Source organism: Bos grunniens, chromosome 27 (genome assembly GCF_055505025.1).
Source record: "Bos grunniens cultivar Pamir isolate PY7600 chromosome 27, Bosgru_T2T1.0, whole genome shotgun sequence".
Taxonomy (NCBI): Eukaryota; Metazoa; Chordata; class Mammalia; order Artiodactyla; family Bovidae; genus Bos; species Bos grunniens.
In genome coordinates, this window is record NC_141191.1 from 40,574,202 (window position 1) to 40,596,154 (window position 21,953).

At 47.0% G+C, this 21,953-nt stretch overlaps 1 protein-coding gene across 13 annotated transcripts in view; it reads left to right on the top strand.

Annotated features, from left to right (window-relative positions):
* Positions 1-21,120, top strand: part of PSD3 (pleckstrin and Sec7 domain containing 3) — a 607,319-nt gene extending 586,199 nt beyond the window's left edge. For all 13 annotated transcript variants that reach the window (XR_015156254.1, XR_015156252.1, XR_015156253.1 and 10 more), the window contains one exon: positions 13,269-21,120. Coding sequence is in view for 10 of the 13 variants with exons in the window: in XM_086380548.1 (XP_086236674.1) it covers positions 13,269-13,484 (216 nt within the window). In the remaining 3 variants the exon portion in view is untranslated. The remainder of the gene's footprint in view (positions 1-13,268) is intronic.
* The last annotated feature ends 833 nt before the right edge of the window (positions 21,121-21,953 follow it).

Sequence of the window (21,953 nt, forward strand, 5' to 3'; positions counted from 1 at the left end):
CCCAAAGGAAAAACTTAGAGACACACTTTATCCCATGGGAGTTAAATTTAGCTTCTTATCCAGATAAGTAGTGTTCCTTCAGCTCAATTACTTATCTTAGGTTTGTAGAAACTCGACTTCACATCTATGTGCTTCAAAGGACAGACTTTTTTTTTTCCACTTTGCTGAGCAGCAAATTTGTTAATCCCATGGATGCAGAGTCAGTTTTCTTCTTCCAGTTAATTTCACACTCAGCGGTTGTAAAAGCCCTCACACAGGGCCATGCCGGGCGGTCAGTAGGACTGAACCCCAGCTGGGTGGGAAATGGGCGATTCTTAAATTTTCCGCCAAGAAAGGAAACTGTGTTCTCTTGGCTAAGTGAGCTCTGTGGACTTTTAAATTGAGAATTTTGGGGTTTAATTTCTTAAGAAGAGAAAAAAATCTGGGTACTGATACAGACTGGGTCTATAGAAAGGGTTTCGAGAGCATCAAGAAACCAAGTGTGAAGAGTGAGAAAGGCAGCAGCATTTCACAGGTTAGTTTCAGAATTGGGGACGCTCTCCTGGACACCCGCTCCTGTCTCCTCACAGAGACAGGGATGCTGCAGAGGTGAAGCGCTGCAGGGAGACTGCGTGCCCTGCCTGGGCCTTGCAGCTGGGGAGGGGCCCGGGGAGGGGCAGACAGGACCAGGGTGGCCGTTCGGCCCTCGTTGCCCCGCCTCTGAAGGGCCTGCAGGGCCTCTGGGGGCAGCGGCCTGTCACATGGCAGAGAGCAGGCGCCTTAGGACGGAGACCTGGACACTCCCCAAACGCTCTACAACCCCAGTGCTTTTTGTCTGTATTAGGGCTTTTTTTTTAAAACCTCTTCTGCTTATATTATCATTAGATGTAAGCTTTTTATTTTAGTTTTGTTTTTAATTGAACTCAAAAAGTCCATTTAGAGAACAGTCGAACCAGAAGGCAGACTGAAATGAAACAGTAGAATTCACACTGCCTCGGGTTTTTCCACAGAGCCCTGACTACAGACTGTACAACCTAAAAAGGTGTCTGTTTGCTCTGTCTTGGCGGTGGGTCACCACTGCACGCAGAAGCCTGAGAGGGGGATGGCAGAGGGGGAAACGTTGACATTTTCTGTTTAAAATGTAAGTCCTAGCATAACTTTCAGGTAAGAACTTATCAGAAAGCTCTGTTTTGAATGTATTGCTCCCTTAAATTAATAGATAGTAGAAGGTGAGCCTACTAATACCTACCTACTAATACCTAACTACTAATTTATGTAGCTTTCAGGTAAGAACTTATAAGAAAGCTCTATTTTGAATGTATTGCTTCCTTAAATTAGTGGGTAGTAAAAGGTGAGCTGGAGAAGGCAATGGCACCCCACTCCAGTATTCTTGCCTGGAAAATCCCATGGACAGAGGAGCCTGGTAGGCTGCAGTCCATGAGGTCGAGAAGAGTCAGACGAGACTGAACGACTTCACTTTGACTTTTCCCTTTCATGCATTGGAGAAGGAAATGGCAACCCACTCCATTGTTCTTGCCTGGAGAATCCCCGGGGGTGAAGGAGCCTGATAGGCTGCCGTCTGTGGGGTCGCACAGAGTCGGACATGACTGAAGCGACTTAGCAGCAGCAGCAGCAGCAGAAGGTGAGCCAGCAAGTTAGGGAGAAAGTCTGCAAATCCATTCTGCACTGTCCTATAAAATTCAGAGCCTTTATTGAATAATCAGTTCCTTCAGCAGCTCCCTGCTCTGTTGGCTTGTTTTAATTGTTTTGGTTTCTTCGTTTTCCGGTGTGAAGCTCTAGGAGCAGAAACTGTTTTGCTGTGTGTACATGACATTATTGCTGTTCCTCTCATTTCATCTGAAGCTGGCCTTTTACCCTGCCTTCATGAGAAAGGGAAATGTCAGGAGGAAATGTATTCAGGATCTGATTGCTGGAGCATCGAGGTCTGAATACCGATGGCAGTGCCTAAGTTAGGATTGCCATCACAGTTTTCATTTAGCCTGTTACTATCGTATTCACGTATCAGAGGTCAAAAGGAGATAGTGTTATATTAAATGAAATGAAAAATGGTATGCAGAGCTGAGGAGAAATGAAACTGCTCAATCAGATGCGTGTACATTTAAATGTAGATGTGTTTAAACTTCTTTTCAAATAAGAATTTTACATATATAATATATATGTGTGTATATATATATATCTTAACACTTAACATTTAACCTAAGCCAGAACTCTTGTGGCCTTAGACACTGTATTTTTCATTCCCTTCTAGTAGGGATTGCTGCTAGTGAAAGGGATATGTTTCCTACCTGTTTGAGAAGTATTCTTACAGGTGATTGCAGACCAGCTTAATAAATTAACATTGCACAAAATGTAGTAAGGAGGTTTCCAAGTGAAGAAAACTTGACTTTAAGAAAGAAAGAAGCTGTTTAGCATTTGAATTGTCTTTGGCTCTTGGTGATCAGGGAAGGCTTCATGGAAAGAGCAAATCTTAAGAAGGAAATTAAGGGCAAGAGCTTGCTGAATGGACAAGGCCTCAGAAACAGTGTTCAGGTGCTTCTCTGCAGAGAGTAGCCACTGAGCTTGGATTTGGTCAAGTCCCATCTCAAGTTTTCTGATAGTGGGACCAGCTTACACAGCTATCCTGTGAGAAGTCCACTCACACTGTCGGAGATGCCCGAGCAAGGAATCTGAAACACGTAGCTCTGAGATTTTTAAGAACTGATCTGAGAAGGAATCCGCAGAGACCACAACAAAACCTTTAAGAAGGTGACCAAAGGCAGCAGTTGTCCCCAAGACACCTGGCATTCTCAGACTCCCTCTGTCCTTCCATGAAGTACACGCCCCAGAAAGGCCACATAATGACCATTAGCCAGGATCTGGGAAGGTGAATCAGTGCCATCCTGACCCCAAGACAGCACTTGTCACTGCCAGCTCGCTTCCCACAGACCTGCAGAAAGCAGCCCGTCTCATGGTTCATCTGGAGCTGTGTCCACTCTTGTGCAGTGGTTACTCTGAGACATGAAACTTTATTAATTAAACATTAATTTTTAATTAATGAATGTTTTGTTGTTTATTCTTCCCTTTTTATCATCTGGTTATAAACACTTTTGTCAGAGCAAAGGTGTAACACCTACGTAGTAGTATTAACTTATTTGTTTATCGTCAGCAGCAGATTGAAAGTGAAAGTTGCTCAGTCGTGTCCAACTCTTTGCAACCCCATGGACTATACAGTCCATGGAATTCTCCAGGCCAGAATACTGGAGTGGGTAGCCTTTCCCTTCTCCTGGGGATCTTCCCAACCCAGGGATTGAACCCAGGGCTTGAACCCAGGGCTTCCTTGTAGCCAAGCTGGTAAAGAATGAGCCTACAATGCAGGAGACCCTGGTTCAATTCCTGGATCAGGAAGATCCCCTGGAGAAGGACTGGGCTACCCACTCCAGTATTCTTGGGCTTTCCTGTTAGCTCAGCTGGTAAAGAATCCACCTGCAATGCGGGAGACCTGGGTTTGATCCCTGGGTTGGGAAGATCCCCTGGAGAAGGGGGAAAGGCTACCCACTGCAGTATTCTGGCCTGGAGAATTCCATGGACTGTATCGTCCATGGAGTCTCCAAGAGTCGGATACAACTGAGAAGCAGATTACTTCCCATAATAATATAGATGAGACTGCTGCTCTGACCCACAGAGCTCAGAGTCTTGGGTGAGCATTGAAGGATTTACCCAAGGCTGAATGTGATCCTGTAAGTCACATGCAAGAGTCACCAGGCAAAGGAATTCACATAGAAATGACCATTGACAGACGCTTATCTTTTTAATGAGTGCTTTTGTTAGAAGGTAAATTTAGAGGCTGCCCTTCACATCAGAATGAGAGCTAGTGACTACCAGATGAAGAACCACCACGATGTACATACACTGGTCCAGTTTCTGTTTTGACTTTTTTTTTTTTTTGCCAAGGACAATGCTTTTTTAAAAAAATTTGGCTGTGCTGGGTCTTAATTGCTGCACAGGGTGTTCCCTAGTTGCAGCGAGCGGGGGCTCCTCTCTGGTTGCAGAGCGCAGGCTTCTCATCGCGGTGGCTTCTCATTATGGAGCCCAGGCTCTTGGACACACGGGCTTCCGTAGTTGTGGCACGTGAGTGCAGTAATCACGGCTCCCGGGCTCTGGAGCACAGGCTCAGCAGTTGTGGCAGGCACATGGGCTTAGTTGTCTCTCAGCAGCTGGGATTTTCCTGGACTAGGAAGATCCTACTCCAGGATCCTTCCTTGAACCTACGTCTCCTGCATTGGCAGGCAGATTCGTTACCGCTGAGCCACCAGTGGTGTGGTATAAGCTGCTTTTCTTTCTCTGTAGAGAGAGAGCCCCAGTCTTAAGTAGGCAGCCTCAGCTCACTCTGCAGGGTTTGCGTGGGTGGCGTCTTGACAGCCGTGGTTGACACGCGTGGATGAAGGGCATAGACGAGTCTCTGCTGAGTGGTGTCCCTCAGGGCCCGACCATAGCATATTGACAGAAAATACGGGAATGTGGACCACTGGAGGTCAGAGAGTGTCCCCAGAGGCAGCCAACGCAGGGTGCATCAGGTGTCTCCATCTATATCCGTGGTTTTATTTTTCTAGAATTTGCCACACTGAGAGTTCAGAATGTTTTCATTAGATATGAGAAGTGTTGTTTACTCTGTGTATCCTCCGTGCTCTCTGTGCTGCGGATGTATTAACAGACAAAAGCCAAGTACTTGCCCTCGTGTGATTGCCTTCTAGGATTGGCAGGGGAGAGATAAACAAGGTCGTTCTGTAAGCAAACTCTGAGGCTCATGGTGAGAACGCCAAGGAGAAGAATAATTCGGTGACCGGCTATCAGAGCAGCTGTGGCAGTTTTCGGTCCGGGTGGCCAGGGAAGGCCCCCACGTAAAGGAGACGCTTGAGTGAAGGTGGAAGCAGGTGAAGAGGCCAGAGAATATGCCCTGTGGGCTCCTGGGGGCCATGCTTCCCGGGCAGAGAGAAGGTACCATAGGTCTGGAGCAGCAGCGTGTCTGCTGTGTTCAGGGACAGTCAGGAGGCGAGTGACCTGTACACAGCATTCCTAGGGAGGGCAAAGACCCCAGATGGATGGAGGGGGCGGGGGGCAGCACTGGTGGAGGTCTCCTAGGCCAGTGTAAGAGTTTGGGGGTGGGAAACATTTTTAAGGGTGAGAAGCCATTGGAGAATTTTGAGCAGAGATGACACATTCTAGCCTACAGTTTAGCCCATGACTGTCTTTTGAGAAGAGTTTGCTTGGGGGGTCAGAGAGGGGCAGGGGACAGAGAGACAGCTGTCACAGTAACCCAGGCACAAGATGATGGTGCTCGGTCCAGACTGGAAGTGGTGGAAGCAGAGACATGGTGCGATTCTAAATTTATTCTGAAGACAGAGGGACGGGAGAGCTATTGGAGAAAGAGGAGTCAAGGAGCAGAGTTTTTATTGTCAAGTTTCCTTCCTCAGGATTGTAGACCCATCTCTACGCTGCTATCCTAGTCATCACTAGTGTACTAACCATTACCCAGACCCAGAAACTACTCTAGGATAAGTGCTGGCTAATTAACTCTTACAGTATCGTTACCCTCCATGGCCTGGGGGAGACCTAGAGACCTGTACTTCAGCACCATGGAGAGTAAGCCATGGGGCGTAAAACTATTCATGGAGATAATGAAACAGTCAATGATTCAGTACTTATTATGTGACCACAGTATGGCTTAGAGTGGACTAACATCCATCCATAATTTGTGGAATATTCAGAGAAAACCCAACAAAACTACATTATACCAAAGCCTATTAATTAAGTATATCTTTTCCTAAGTAAAATTATGACAGGCAGTGTATACACAGCTTAGTTGGGGTATTGCTTTTTATTGAAGTACAGTTGATGTGCAGTGTGCCCATTTCTGGTATACAGCAAAGTGACTCAGTTATAAATATATGTACATTCTATTTCATATACTTTTCCATCATGGTTTATCATAGGGTTTTGAATACAGTTCCCTGTGCTATACAGTAGGTCCTTGTTGTTTATTTTATATATAGTATCTGCTAATCCCAGCATCCTAATATATCTTCCCCCTTTGGTAACTATAAATTTGTTTTCTATATCTGTGAGTCTGCTTCTGTCTTATAACTAAGTTCATTTGTCTCATATTTTAGAAACCATATATATATCTGATATCATATAATAGCATTATTTCATTCTTTTGTTCGGCTGAGTAATATTACAGTGTGTGTGTGTACCCCGTATCTTTTTTATCCATTCATCTATTGATCACACTTAAGTTGTTCCATGCCTTAGCTCTTGTAAATAGTGCTACACTGGGGTGCATGCATCTTTTTGAATTCAAGTTTTGCCTGGATACATGCCCAGGAGTAGGATTACTGGACCATAGAGTAACTTAATTTTTAACTTTTTAAGGAACCTCCATACTGTTCTTCACAGTGGCTGTACCAATTTACATTCTCACCAACAGTGTAGGAGGGTTCCTTTTCCTCCACCTGCTTTCCAGCATTTATTATTTGTAGACTTTTTGATGGTGGCCAGGCTTACCGGTGTGAGGTGATACCTCATTGTAGTTTTGATTTGTGTTTCTCTAATAATTAGCATCTTTTCATATGCTTGTTGGCCATCCATGTGAAATGTTTGTTTAGGTCTTCGCCTATTTTTTGATTGGGTTGTTTTATTATTATTATTATTGAGTTATATGAACTATTTGTCTATTTTGGAAATTAAGCCCTTGTCAGTCAAATGGGATATTGTTTCTACAAGTGAGTCCAAGCTGAGTGTTGACCATTTTATTTATCTGCAAATAATAGAAAACTTGACCGATTATTTAAACAGTATAAACATTCTGTATCTCACTTAAGAAAACTGGAAGTGGATGGCCGCTGGCTGCTTGAGAGTTGCCAGCAAAGATGTATGACCTTTCTAAACTCCTGATTTGCTCTCCTTAGCACACTGACTTTTTGTTTTCATGCTTATCATTTTGTGGTTTCAAAGTGCCTGCTGTAGCTCCAAACATGTCATCTCTAACCTTTATCAGAGCCCCAAAATCTGCCTCCACAGAAGCACCCTGGTCCGCTCCCCTTGTGTGTCATAGGCCAGGTCTTGGCACAGGGCTGCAAGGTTGACTGACAGATGGGTGAGAGTTGGGTTAGTGAGAGTTGGGTCTAACCATCTGGGTTGCACCACGATTCCTGTCCTGGGGCTAGGCAAGAACTCAATGCCCCCAGTGAGAAGCGCAGCCCCCTTGGCTGAAAGAAGAGGCTGCTCCATCCTCTAGCAGCTTCTTTGGCCGAGACTGACCCCTGGAACATGACCCCTCAGGTTTTCAGTCTCTAAGCTGGTGCAGCAGGTTGAAGTGTGATTGACCAACACACTTCCCTACACAGTAGCTCCACCCTGAAAACAAATGTCAGGATTGGTCTTAGGAAAAGGAGTCATGTCTTCTCTGAAAGGAAGAATGGACATAAACCCTCCCAAAGATGCCACGTGGCTGCATTGTCAGGAAGAAGTCCACATGTCCAACCCAGAGGGAGAAGCCCGGAGCGGGCGTGGAGCAGGACTTCGAGGGCGGCCCTGCCCCTCCACTCCTGGGCTGCGTTCAGCTCCCTGTCTTGGCTCAGAGGCAATCTCTCCATGGCCCCAAAGCCTCTGAATAGAGGTTCACAAATTCAGTGAGTCTGTAATCCCGAAAGAATGTGAATTACAGTCCTTTGAGTAGTCCTGAAGAGTCCTGAGATTAAAGGTAAGTTTTCCTAAAATATATTGAAGAGCATTTGACTTGGCCGCAGACATTGGTAGAAAGCAAAGCCGTGTTACAGGGTTTAGCAGCCTGTCTCCTGTGAGCCCGTTTACCTCAGAAACAGCACACAGCCACTGGAGGTGCCTAAACAAACCCATGTTGTTTTTCCCTTATTTCTCTCAACATCCGAGCAGTCCTGGCTCCTGGTCCCCTCTCACCCTTCCCTCTGCTTTGTCTTTTCTCAATGCTCCTCCTCTGTGCTCTGCCTTTGGTTTGTTGATTGACCTGCTTATGTAATTTACTGGAAGGAAAGGAAAGTATCAATAGCTCAGTTGTGCCTGACTCTTTGCAACCCCGTGGACTGTAGTCCGTCAGACTCCTATATCTATGGTTTTCTCCAGGCAAGAATACTGGAGTGGGTAGCCATTCCCTTCCCAGAGGATCTTCCTGACCCAGGGATCAAACCTGGATCTCTTGCCTTGCAGGCAGATTCCTTACCATCTGAGGCATCAGGGAAGTCCAGTTTACTGGGGCAAGAACTTTGCAGCTGGAGCTGTAAAATCAGTGGATGAAATGTCTTTTCTTCATGTATTTTTAGGTGAATTTTCCCAATAGTGTCAGTGTCTTCAAAAACTAGTAGAAAATAGCCTAGTCACCTTTTCTCCTTTTGTCCCCTTTCAAATCATCTCAGAAAATTGTCCTTCATACCCCTTTGATTGTATAATTGCCCTAGCTTTGTGAAATAGTATGCCTTACATTGATTTTCTGAATCTATTTTTAAACTGTCTTCAGATCATTTTATTAAACCTTGTTCATATCGGGAGTAGTTCTTTCTTGCATTTTAATCTTGCCACCAAAGCAGTTTATAGAGACAGATTAACTCTCTAAATTCCTGGAATGAATAGATTTAGATTTCATTGATGATAGACTACTATGTAATACTGATGATGTATTTTTATTAGCAAATGCCCTTATTAAACCCTTATGTAGCTTTCTGAGAAAAGAGTAGTATTTTGTTCCTTTGTTACTTCTTTACTAAAACTGGAATATGTATCAATTAGTGATGCTTTCATCAACAATTAGCAGTGCCTTGGTGATGGACAGGGAGGCCTGGCGTGCTGCGATTCACGGGGTCGCAAAGAGTTGGACACGACTGAGCGACTGATCTGATCTGATGCGCTTGAAAAGGTGCTCGGCATCACTAATCATCAGGAAGATGCAAACTGAAACCACAGTGAGATACACCTCATACCCGTCAGAAGGGCCGTCATCAAAAGAACACAGATAACAAGCGTTGGCAAGGATGTGGAGCAAAGGGAACCCTCCTACGCTGTTAGTGGGATTATACGCTGGTGCAGCCAGAGGGGAGGGATAAGGTAGGAGTTTGGCTCTAATAGGCACAGACTGCTGTATATAAAATAGACAAATAGTAAGGAGCTATTGCATAGCACAGGCAACTGTATTCAATATCTTGTAATTACCCATAAAGAAAAAGATATTTTTATAAATATATATAAAGATATTTATATAAATATATTTAGGTGAATATATAAAGATATTTAGATAGATATTTTGGTAAAATGTATATAATCATAGTTCAGTTGGTAAAAAATCTGCCTGCAATTCAGGAGACCCAGTTTGATTCCTGGGTTGGGAAGATCCACTGGAGAAGGAATAGGCTACCCACTCCAGTATTCTTGGGCTTCCCTTGTGGCTCAGCTGGTAAAGAATCCACCAGCAATGCAGGAGACCTGGGTTCCATCCCTGGGTTGGGAAGATCCCCTGGAGAAGGGAAAGGCTGCCCACTCCAGTATTCTGGCCTGGAGAATTCCATGGACTGTACAGTCTATGGGGCCGCAAAGAGTCAAACACGACTGAGCAACCTTCACTCATATAAAGATTTATATAAAATATTTATGAAATGGAATCACTTTGCTATAGACCTTAAACTAACACAAGGTATACTGGAGAATTCCATGGACTGTACAGTCTATGGGGCCGCAAAGAGTCAAACACGACTGAGCAACCTTCACTCATATAAAGATTTATATAAAATATTTATGAAATGGAATCACTTTGCTATAGACCTTAAACTAACACAAGGTATACTGGAGAATTCCATGGACTGTACAGTCTATGGGGCCGCAAAGAGTCAAACACGACTGAGCAACCTTCACTCATATAAAGATTTATATAAAATATTTATGAAATGGAATCACTTTGCTATAGACCTTAAACTAACACAAGGTATACTGGAGAATTCCATGGACTGTACAGTCTATGGGGCCGCAAAGAGTCAAACACGACTGAGCAACCTTCACTCATATAAAGATTTATATAAAATATTTATGAAATGGAATCACTTTGCTATAGACCTTAAACTAACACAAGGTATACTGGAGAATTCCATGGACTGTACAGTCTATGGGGCCACAAAGAGTCAAACACGACTGAGCAACCTTCACTCATATAAAGATTTATATAAAATATTTATGAAATGGAATCACTTTGCTATAGACCTTAAACTAACACAAGGTTGTGAATCAACTATACCTCAATTAAAAACAATGAGGGCAGCCACTGTGGAAAACATAGGGCCGTCCTCAAAAAACTAGAAATAGAACTACCACGTCACCCAACTCCCACGTCTGGGTGTATATGTGAAGAAGATGAACACACGAACTCAAAAAGATAGTGCGATCCAGTGTTCATGGCAGGATCATTTACAACTGCCAAGATATGGAGGCAACATCCGTCCACCACCAGATGAGTGGACAAAGAAGATGTGGTCCATGAACGATGGAAGACCACTCAGTGATACAAAGAGAGACATCCTACCATTTCTGACAAGGTGAATGGACCGAAAGGGTGATGTGCTTAGTGCAGTAAGTCAGAAAGACACATACTACATGATTTCACTTATAAGTGGAATCTAAAAAAACAAAACCAATGAACAGACAGAACAACAGAAACAGAGCCGTAGACACAGAGAGCTAACAGGTGCCTGCCGGAGGAGAGAGGTACAGAGAGCTAACAGGTGGCTGCTGCCGGAGGAGAGAGGGCTGGGGTAAGGAGGGGAACAGGTGAGGCAGTCGAGAGACACAGACTTCTAGTTGCAAAATAAATGAATCAATAATTATGTGACATCTTTACACGGTAACAGATGGTAACTAGATTTATCATGGTGATCATTTTGAAATGTACAGAAATGTTGAATCACTGTGTTTGTATAACTGGAGCTTACCGTGTTGTAGGTAATTTCTACATAGAAAACAAACAAATGAATAAACAAACTCATAACAGAAGAGATCAGCTTTCTGGAGATCCGTTAGGGGAGGGGAAATTGGATGAAGGCTGTCAAAAGGTACAGACTCCCAGTTACAAAGTTAGTAAGTGCTAGGATGTGATGGAACACGTGATAAGTGAGATAGCACTGCTCCATGCTGTATATTAAAGTTGTTAGGATAAATCCTTAAGAGTTCTCATCTCAGAGAAAATCCTTTTTCTTCTGTTCCTTTAGTTTCGTGTCTGTGTTACACAAGGGGTTTCACTAACTTCTGTGATCACTCTTTCATGATGCATGGACATCGTATCATTATGCTGTACACCTGAGACTTACACAGTGCTGCATGCCGATCATATCTCTGAGGAACTGGAAGGAAAAAATGTGGGGAAAATACCACTACCTGATGAAGAGTGGAATGTACGATTCACGCTTAATGAGACAGTCAGAGGTAGCAGGGACAATGAGCGCTGGGTCCAGCCACTCTGTGCTCCAGAGCCTGGGCTCTCTCTGTCTTTGCCTCCCCCTCAGGCCTTGCGTACCGCCCCTCTGCTTCATGCCTGCTGCCCATGTCGTGGGTTGCAGCTTTAGGAATACGAGGGAAGGGCTGACACCAGTGATTCTCCTAAGCCCCTCTTTATCAGAAAGCAAGTTGCTTCCCCAGGCGCGTTCTCCTTACCCCTCAGTGGCCAAAGCGTCACGCAACCCATCTTAGCTGCAAGAGAGTCTGGGAAAGTCAGTGTTTGGTTTTATCAACCTTTGTAGTGGGAGGGACGTAGGAGAGGAGGGGGGTTGAAAGTGGCTTTTGATTGGCCAAAGCTTCAGCGTGTGGCAGAGTTGTCATCCTAAAGTACACACTCACGCGTGTGTTTTCACATCCAGGGAGGACATAGAGCTTCAGAGTGTGGGTTCTAAAGTCAGGTTCCTGAGTCCAGATCCTGACATCACTTCTGTGACTCCTGGACTTATCGCTGCCTCTCTTTCCTTTCCTGTAAGACAGGGATGATAATGTACCAGTTGTGTGTGATTCTTGTATTAATAACCTGCAGTTAGCGTGTGGGTACCTTATAAATGTCATCTTCACCAACCAAAGCTTGGCACCCCAACATGGACGCTGACCAAACCCAGAGCAGACCTAAGGGCTAGTGGCTTTTCCCTACTTTTGAACAAAACAACTTGAAAAAGTAGCTTCCAGTAGCTTCAGCTTCATAATTATTAACTTAAAACTGAGATATACAAAATCTCAATCTAACCTGACAAATCTCTAAAAGATTTATTGTTGTAACAGAATTTGCCTGCCTTTGTTGAGACGATTTATAACCGATGTGTTCTTTTGTTTAGAAAGAAAATACTTTAGGCCTCTACAAATCCTTCCTGTGTTGAATCACTGTGATGGGAGACTTATTTTACAGTCTATCAAACTGAGAATCCGAGACCCTTCTATAATTTGCAACATATATATAAAATAGCTCTATATAGTGATTGGATACAAACTTAAAAAAAAAAAAAAGCAGGAGCATCAATTAGGGTTAGGGAAAAACAGTCTCTACAGTGTTCTTCTCAATTATTCTTAGAACAAGATGCTCAAGACAGGAAAATCAAGGAGTCATTTAAAACATAGTAGACACTCAACGAACAGTTGATGAAAAACACATAAATGTGCAGAATGAAGAAAATCATCAGGAAATAGTTTGAGATTTCACAAGAAGGCAACTCTGAGAAGCTGGTAATCCTCACAGAGACGCGGTCACGGGTAGCCAGGGCTGGCTTCCAGGAAGTGTGAGTGTTGGTAATCCTAGCAGAAACGCGGTCACGGGAAACCAGGGCCGGCTTCCAGGAAGTGTGAGTGGTCCTGTCGGGTCAGGAGCTTAAGTTCCAGGAAGTGTGAGTGTAAGTCCATCACCAACTGCTTCCTCAAGCTGGAAGTGGAGAACCGGGCGCCCCCGCCAGGTTCAGGGGAGGCCTCGGCCATGGCCCACGAGGTGGCCCCAGTGGCTGCAGGCCTGAGCACCTTCTGGTCCCCAAAACCAGAGGCTACATTATCTGGTGCTGAGCATTCAGGAAGCATGCTTCCTCCATCTGCACACCATTCCTGCAAAAATGCAGAACAAAGGAAAACCCATAGTCTCTCCTCAAATCAGTGAACCCCTCAGTCAGTCTCCCGAGACCCAGCCCTTTCCTGGGCCGTGGGCTGGCTTGTGCCTTGCGCTGTGACAGTGTCCCTGACCCCTCTTCTCTGACTCCCCTCAGAAAACCCGCTACGAGATGTATGTCCGCCTCCTGAAAGAGGGGGGCCTGGAGCTCCTGAGCGGCGGCAGAGGGGGCCCCGCGGGCCTGAAGAAGTCGCACTCCAGCCCCTCGCTGAACCCAGACACGTCTCCGGTCACTGCCAAGGTCAAGCGCAACGTGTCGGAGCGGAAAGACCACCGGCCTGAAACGCCGAGCATTAAGCAGAAAGTTACTTAGGATCCATCTGTGGCCAGGAAGTGCTGGTCGTGGAGCAAAACAAGAGGTTTTCAAGATCTTTCTGGTAAATCCATGAATATATTTAAAAAAAAAATGTCTGTGACTAAATGGTGCATTGGTAACCTTTCCCACTGTATATTTTTGTTAGTTTCTGTACAGGTCATCTCTTTGCTCTTGATTTCTTTGCTTTGATGACTTGCTACCTGATGACTAATGCACCTTTTGTGAGGGGGGAACACGATTCAGAATGGATTGTGGGTCACTTCTCCGGTTTCTCTCGTTTGCACTCTGCTCACTTGTTTTGTGTACAAATCAGCTGTTACACTTTTTTTTTTTTTAAACATTGAATCCATTGTGAAACACTTAACTGGACAAACCTTTGTAGTTTAGAAAATTCTAGCCAGAGTTGGTAGGAGCCTTTTCTTGTGAAACCGTGCCCAGTCACAGAGGCGGAATCGCGCTCAGAAGTTCGCTTAAGAATTCCCGTGGAGGGAGGCGCTGTTGCCCTGTGACCCTGGGCCTCTGAGCACTTGGTGTTGAGTCCCGGCCCGAAGGGGGCGGGGGGTGAGGACCTCAGGACTGGGAATGCAGGAAGCGCACTAGCTCGCTGGAAGTGTGGATTCCATTTCAGCCCAGCAAGGAGGAGGGAAGTGGAGTCTCAGAGGCTGAGGCAAGACGGCCGCAGTCCATTGTATTTTCCAAACACAGCATCTCAGTGGCGATAACGGACTCTCGGGGCTACAGCAGCTGGCGTGTGTTTGGTCCGCAGGAAATTGTTACCTCACCCCCGCAGCGTCCAGACGGGGGATCCAGAGCCATCTGCGATGGACAGCCTGCCAGCCAGGAATTAGATTCTTTTATATACATGAGCACGGCATTATCTCCTGGTTGTAAGAATTGGGGGTCTTCCTAAAAATATCAAAATGGAGCCCTTCTCTCCTTAATCAAAGCAAAATAAGAAAGGAAGACGTAGCTTTTCCCTAGAGTTCCTTGGCAATAGGATGTTGCTTCTTCATAGTTAAATCTGAAAGGAATGAAACCTGAAGGAATTATGGTTGCAGAGCTGAGGACCCTGCCTCCTGGTGGCAGCGCAGCATCCCCTGGTCTGGTCTTGCCTCCACCCCTGTGACCACCGCTTCATCCTCTGTTCTGAACTGTCCCCAGAGTAAATCCTTGATTCTAAATCGTTTCTTCGCCTCTGCTCAGAACAGTCATAAGCTTGTTCGAGGGACAGTCCCTTTGAAAATCAGGGCAATAAACAGAACAGTATGTTATTGAGGAGGAGAGAGAGATGAAAAGTGTGCCCACTCTGAGTTAGAAGTTTCTGGTTTTGAAACTTGAAAACTTGGCGACCCTTAACCCTAGAATCTCCGCAACTTTGGAACTAATAGAATCACTCTGAATATTCTTCTCTCTCCTACAGACATTTGCTCTGGTTGTGCTCAGTTTACTAGTTAAGGTACTATGACCAAAGATGCAGGGACTCTGCGTGGATAGCACAGTTCCAGGGAGTCAGAGAAAACCCACTTTTGAACCCTGCAGTTTCTAGTGGTGTCTTGTCCTGATGCACCAGCGTTTACACAGGACTATTTATCAGCACTTCCGTCGGCTGCAGAAATGCCCATGTTTGCTGGTGCCCAGGAGAGAAGCCCCTCTCTAAGGTTATAGCTGCTTGCTTTGTGGCATTTTTTGCCACGTCTTTGAAAAGCTCCCTCTAACCCTCTTGTCTTGTTTAGGTAAAGGCAGTAACTGAATTTGTTTCACGAAACCTAGAAACCACCAGGGTGGTTACCGACATGTCCCGTGTACCTGGTTCTTTCTCTGTAGTGCTTCCGACTGAATCCACGGTTTCTACAAGGAACTAGTCTTTCTTCCTAGAATTGGAATCATCAGCATGTGTGTTTTCTGCCTAGATCTTTATCCTAAGCAGAGGGGAGAGAGGTGCCGAGACCACGTCATCTCTTCAATAACTAAAGAAAAAGAAACATCCTTGACTGGCTTGAATGTGTGTGCTCCCAGTCTGTGTGTGTCTGTGTGTGTCTGTGTGTGTCGAGTGTCTCTGTGTGTGTCCCTTAGCGTCTGTACCGGACGTGGAATGGTACTTGCTGCGGCATTTAGGCAGCGTCGCAGCTCTGAAATCCTGGTCAGCATCGGCACTTGCTGCGTGACTTGCTGATGCGTCTCCAGAGCTCCTGGATGTGCCGATGGAGAGAGAGCTGAGCGGGCGCTTTGCAAGCTGCTGTGTATGCCGTGTTCCCACAGTTGGTCCCGGGAAACAGCCTCAGAGGTCATGTTGTGGGCCAGGATCCCAGACTGCTGTCGCTAGGTCAAGAGCTAAGAGCCACCCCCCACCCACCCCTAGGCCTCTGGACTGTCTGGCACAGTGCCCCTCGCAGGTCAAGAGCTTGTCCTGTGGGAGGCAGGGCCTCTCCTGAGACTGGACTCTCCAAGGCTTGCCCCTAGCCAGCCGTGACTCCTCTGTGAGCACTGCTTCCCTAGGGTGTCTGGTCAGGGGACGCTGAAGACCTTCCCCTTCCTGGCTCCCCATTCACGGTACAGGGGGCCTGGCTTCCTCCTGAAGGTCCTGCCCCCAGCCTTCACCCATCCCCTTACCTGTCCCTCAGCACCAGAGCCTTGAGGTCAGCCTCCATCTAATAGGTCCTCTTTACAGAAATACACCTCATATCAGCTTTTAGTCTAGAAAACCTTGAGAGTCACCAGAGTACCTTGGTGACAGTCGTGGGGCAGAATTGCCTATTTTAGAAGCAGCTGTCTCAAGGTATACCCCCACCTCATGTGTTGGCGTTTCCAGGGAAGGACCAGGGATTCTCTTTAGCAATCAAGACTTAGTTATTAGGGTGCAGGGTCCTTATTTTACTGCCAGCCGTAGACATCATTTGAAGTATGCTTTTCTTAAAAACCATCATCTGCTGACTCTTGGTAATGCCTGATTAGACCAAGCAACACCTCTGTGCGTCTGATTAACCTCAGTAAAACCAGCGTGTGGAGAGGTGTCTGGGGACTGCAGCCCTGTGGCCCTGTTCTGTTTATCTCAGCTAAAGAGGAGGGGCGACCGTGAAGGGTCCTCTGCTTCTCCAGCTGCAACCCTCGTTGCGAACACGAGGCGTGCTTCCTAGTTAGCAGGGAGGTGAAGGAGTTGATTCTGGGAGAGAAAATCCACCCAGCTCCCCAAGGCCAACCGAGGATCGGCCTCCGGAGGGTGTGTTTCACCCTGCGGCCAAAGCAGGACCCCTGAGCCTGGAGAGGGGGCACCTGCCCAGCAGAGAAGGTGCCTCCTGCTGGCCCTGGCCTGCCCGCTCTAGCCACAGAGATGAGGGAGATGCTCTCACATCAGGCGGGGCTGGCTTTGGCTGCGCACTGCACCTCTTCTCTGCCTTCACCCCTAACCGTAGACAGCTGGGTAAAAGTTGACCTTTGAGAAGCTTCTCCATGGTCTTACTTAGAACCCTTCCTTGGGTTTAGTTACTAGGTCACTGGAATTGGATTCTTTTTGTGTTTTGCCTTGTAGTCACTCATCAAGCTTTTTTAAGCCTGAGTTCACAGGGCGTTTCCCAGTCTTGAGGGTCCGGAGCTCCACAGTGGAGCTTCTTGGGGGCCCAGCTGGGGCTCAGCGGTCGGGGGAGCCCGCTTCCTCAGCTGCAGCAGCGGTCAGCCCCGCTCCGCTCGCTTTTCAACCGACAGAGTCTTTGCAGTTGATGCATTAGTGCTGTTAAGTGGGAACCAGAGGGTCAGCGAGGACTGGCTCCGCGTCGAGCCTAGCTGATGACGAGGGTGGCCAGGCCTCAACCAGCACCCGGTTTTCTTCATGGAGCGCCTGAGTTCCTTTGACAGAAGATCAGTCCACGTTGTAAGGAGCTGGGCCTTCGCGCCTTCCCGGTTCCAAGGCTCTCTGGCTGGCTGTCTCCTGGGCCAGCAGTCCACCCCGGCAGTCACCCCCGGAGGACCTCCGAGATGAGCGGCTCACGCTGTGGAATAACCCCACGGCCGTGAGGGGGCTCTGCCCCGCCTCTGCTCTCTCACCCGTGTCTCACTCTCCAAGGACTGCGGTCCAGAGCCATTGCTGTTTTCCTCCTGTGCCCAGAGCACCCACAGCCCAAGTGGGCCGCCTCTGCCTGGGACCGCGAGCGGCCAGTGCCTAGGGAGGGCATCCTCAGAGAGAGTCAGGAAAGACGCCCTTCAGGGCAGGCTGTGGGCTTGACTGCAATGGCCTGGTCATTCCACACCGCAGGTCAAGTAGTTGTATATACGGTAGGCTTCCCAGGTCTCTTTGGCTCACCCTCTGTGATTTACCTGCGCATCTGTGATGTCGCAGGCTTTTGGAGAATGTTTATATTAATAGTATGTCAGACATCAACGAGTATGCTTCCTGTCTCCTGCCGGTGTTGTAATCGTGGGTATTTGTAGTTGTGTGCACCTCTATGTGTCAGCGTGTAGACTGTACGTCAGTATACAGTGTGCGTACATCAGATTTATTTTTGTCCTTAACCAGTGTGGTATGACAAGCAAGTAAAACCTCATAGGATTGAATATAATGCAGTTTTTTGAGAGTCTATATAGTGGTACTGTTTTATTAAACTTAAATTCAAATGATATTTTGATTAATTTTTTTTAATAATAAGATTTTATGCTAGGAAACTTCATCTTTGAGCTTTGACTCACCAGAGCAAAAAGGACTCTGAACTGACTTTGTTAAACTATTTCGGTGTACTGTGTACAATGCTGGGGTGGGGGTAGCTCATTATAATTTGAAATATACAGAAAGAAAGAAAAAAAAAAAAAAAAAAACCACAGGCAACCTGTGCAGTCTTAGCAACTTCAGTATTAAGAGCACTTAAAGTCAAACTGACAATTTGGGGCTTATTACAAAATGTGATGCTCTAGAGCACACGTTCTTTATTGTTGTAATTAGTCCGGAAAAATAGAGCTTTCAGAAGAATCAGCTAAGTGCCCGGCATATCATTTACGTACCTGTGACTATTTTACAGCAGCTCACACCACCCTCCCAGCCCTGCGTCCTCACCCTCTTCACCTTGAAGAACATCACCAACCCCTGCAGTAGGTCAGGCTCCCCGAGACCCAGGACTGCCCTCCGGGTCTACGGCTGCACCAGCTAAGCGTCAAGTCACAGGTAAAAGAATGTCAGGACAGACTGTGGACCAGGTGAAAACTTTAATATTTTTATACTTAGGTCTCTTTTCCTGCCTCTCCCCAAAGAAGAGCCGCTGGCCTTAGTTGTCTGAGCTTACTGCTTATCTTAACGGTATATAAATAGATCACTAGAGAGTAAAACTTTATTACCCAGCATGTTGGTGTGATTTAAAGCAAAACTGAGTGTGTGTGAGTGAGTGGTTGAGTGCAGTGCGTCTGTCTACACACGCCTGCCTGTCTGTCGTCCCGCGGATCCGATTCAGAGCGTGGGAGCCGTGGGCTAAAGGGCTCAGCCTCGGCCCCTGACTGCGGTGGTGGTGGTTGCACTTGAGTCGTTTTCTTAATTACCTGTAGTCTCAAACTATTGTTGCAGTTGTATCCCATTTCCTCATCTGTCCTTGACGTGCAGGGCACTGGCCCTGCTTCCCTGCGGGGTCTCTTTTCCACTAGCGTGTTTCCTCCTGAGAACCACAGCAATTTGCAGAAGCATCCCTTTAATTCAGAAACCACATACAAAAAGGGGTAACAAACTTTAAAATTTTAATGTGGGGTCTTAGTCATTTGGACCGTTGGGACTTTTAATGTAAAGTCAAGTAACCCTTTGGCCTGGATAATAATATCTCCTGCGTGGAGAGTACGTATGCACATTGACTCTAACTTCTGAGTTGTAGGAACAAGAGTTAAAGGGGAAGGTGTGAGTCGCGGCCTCTGCCCGGGGGAGGCCCACTGTGGCCTGTCCTCTGCCCTGAGGGCTCTGGTACATGGGGCCTCTGGCATGTGTACACACGCTTGCACACGTGTACACAGTGAGTGCCCCGAGTCACGTAAACTCGAGACGCAGAGCGCTGGAGCGCTGCTTCAGGTATGGACCAAGGTGGCCGCGGCCTGCAGGCCCCCGGGGCAGGCAGGACCTGGAGAGACACTGCGCGGGGAGGGGCTGGCTGGCAGGTGGGGGCCCTCCGCTCCCCAGCATCCTGGGAGGGGGCAGCTTCTCGGTTGCAGGTTCCTTTGTGAGGGGGTCACGGGGAGGAACACAGCCCTCCGCGGCCCGAGCTGGGCGGAGCCTGGCTGTGACGGGTTTCCCTTTGCAGGCTGGAGGCTCAGCTTTCACCAACAGTGTTATAAAAGAAAAAGCACCTTAGTGTCAATTCTTGGGAAATGTTGGTTACTAGGGAGAATTCTGGAGGTGCCCTCCGGGAGCCCCAGGCACAAGCTCGGTTCAGGTCCCACTGGGGCCTGGACTCCTGCTCGGACCCCGCGGAGGCTGGCAGGTGACTCTCCGCAAAGAGGGGCTCCTCGGAGCCCAGGGCTGGTCCACGGGCACCTTCCGGGGCTGCAGGGACCCAGCTGTCCACCCGGCCGACCCTGCCGAGGGTGCCCGCGTCCCCGCGGTGACACGTGACCGAAACCAAGACCACGTCCTTTGTCTTGGCGAGAAACAAGGTGGCCCTCTGGCCTGTAACCAGGGACAGATGATATCTTTTCCTTTGCACCCGCGTTTCTGGAAGCGGATAAGGTTTCATTTCCGTGGAGGGGTTAGGGGAGGCAGCTGTCTTGGGCGAGGTCCCACCGGGGCCCTGTCAGAGCTGCTGGGCAAAGGCCCCGGCACGGTCCTCCGGCGTTCTCTTCTCCTGGGGTTCTCAGAGGCTGTTTCCAGAGCGGAATTGACACAAACGAAGAGCTGGTACCGCAGCCCCGCTTCCCGTAGGACAGGCGGAAGGGCAGTGGTGTGCAGCCTTTACCACATAAAACGAGCCTTGAACTTGGCCGGCCTATGAACCGGGTTACGTTTACTGGGGCTCAGATCCTCCCTTCACCGTCAGGGTTTCCTCCCCAGTCCCTTCCGCTTCGTCGCGGTCCTGGTGCCACAGGTCCCTGCACATTGTGAAAAGTAGTGATCAAATGGCAGCCTGCTCCTTTTCAGTGGCCAGACCGTCACACTGGCAGCCTTGGGCGAGCTCGTGGTCCCGACCCCTGTAGGAAACCTGTTCCTGGTTGCCCACCAGACTCGAGAAACGCCATCTCCCCGAGGAGCGCGGCGGTTGTGGTGGTCACCTTTTGAGGGGAACAGTGATTTCTGTGGATATTGTTAAAGTGTTGGAAGAATATTTTGAAAATTAAGTTTACATTTTACAATTGCTTTATTTTTTATTAAGATAGTTGTATATAAATATTGCCCTATTTCACTGTTGTTGAGGTAAAGCTAAACCATGCAGTCACCTGATGTGTATAGAAGCTGTGATGTATAGAGTACATTTCTCTCCTGTGTAAATGTTCATGAATATGACTGTTCCTGTGTTTTTATAAGTTGGAGATAATTTGTTGTTTTACAACAACAGAATTTATTGCATTTAAATGGTTTTTATGTAATAGAAATCATGCAAAATAGTGAAGGATTTAAAATATGTATATGATATATGTAAATGTACAAACTTTAGAAAGAAATAAATCCAACCGATTTCAGTCATTTTGGAGGAATGTTATTTGCTTGTTTAGTAAGCGGCTAGAATCATAACTCTAAGAACTAACACAACACACCCTGTGACATGAAAAGCCAACCACAACGCCACAGCCAGAGCTTTGGCCTGGGCAGCTGGCTGGAGGGGTGAGACGCTCAGACTGTTCACCCTGCCACACCCCCGCTGGGCTCTGTGAAAGTGTGCTGAGAAGCCTTCATCAGGGGCTCTGGGGACGGAAGGATGAAGCTGTTTGAAGTAATTGCAAGAATGCACATGCTCCTGCTCACTCTAGCACTTCTCATCAAGGCCGAGGGGCCAGGAGGTGACTGCCGCCCTCCCAGGCAAGAGGCTCAGATGTGCATGCGGGCCCTGGGAACCTAACTCAATGCCCAACATAACATCTGTTGACTTGGAAAACGAGAAAAATAAAATTCCACCCCAATCACTTAACTGCTGAATATTAGAGATCTAGAAGGACTGAATCTCACAGGGGCGGGTGGCTGGGGGCGGGGGAGGGCCTTGGCTGCCACCAAAATTCCTCCAAATGTGGATCCTCCTGTACGAATACTGAGTCATATCGTACACATGAAAGTAACGCATTTATGTTGATGAGATCTTGATTTTAAAAATTCAAAAACAAGGCAAGAGCCCTCATTGCCCAGTTGGATGTCTTCTGGAGGTGGGGGTTTTGTGTATCTTGTCATATTCTGGTTATTGCACAATTAATATTAGAACCAAAGGAACTAAAGATCATTTCTGAAAGATGAACGTATATGAGAGGAAACTAAAACGCAGGGCCAATTAAGATATTTTAATGAAAACAGCAACAACTCTAAAACCA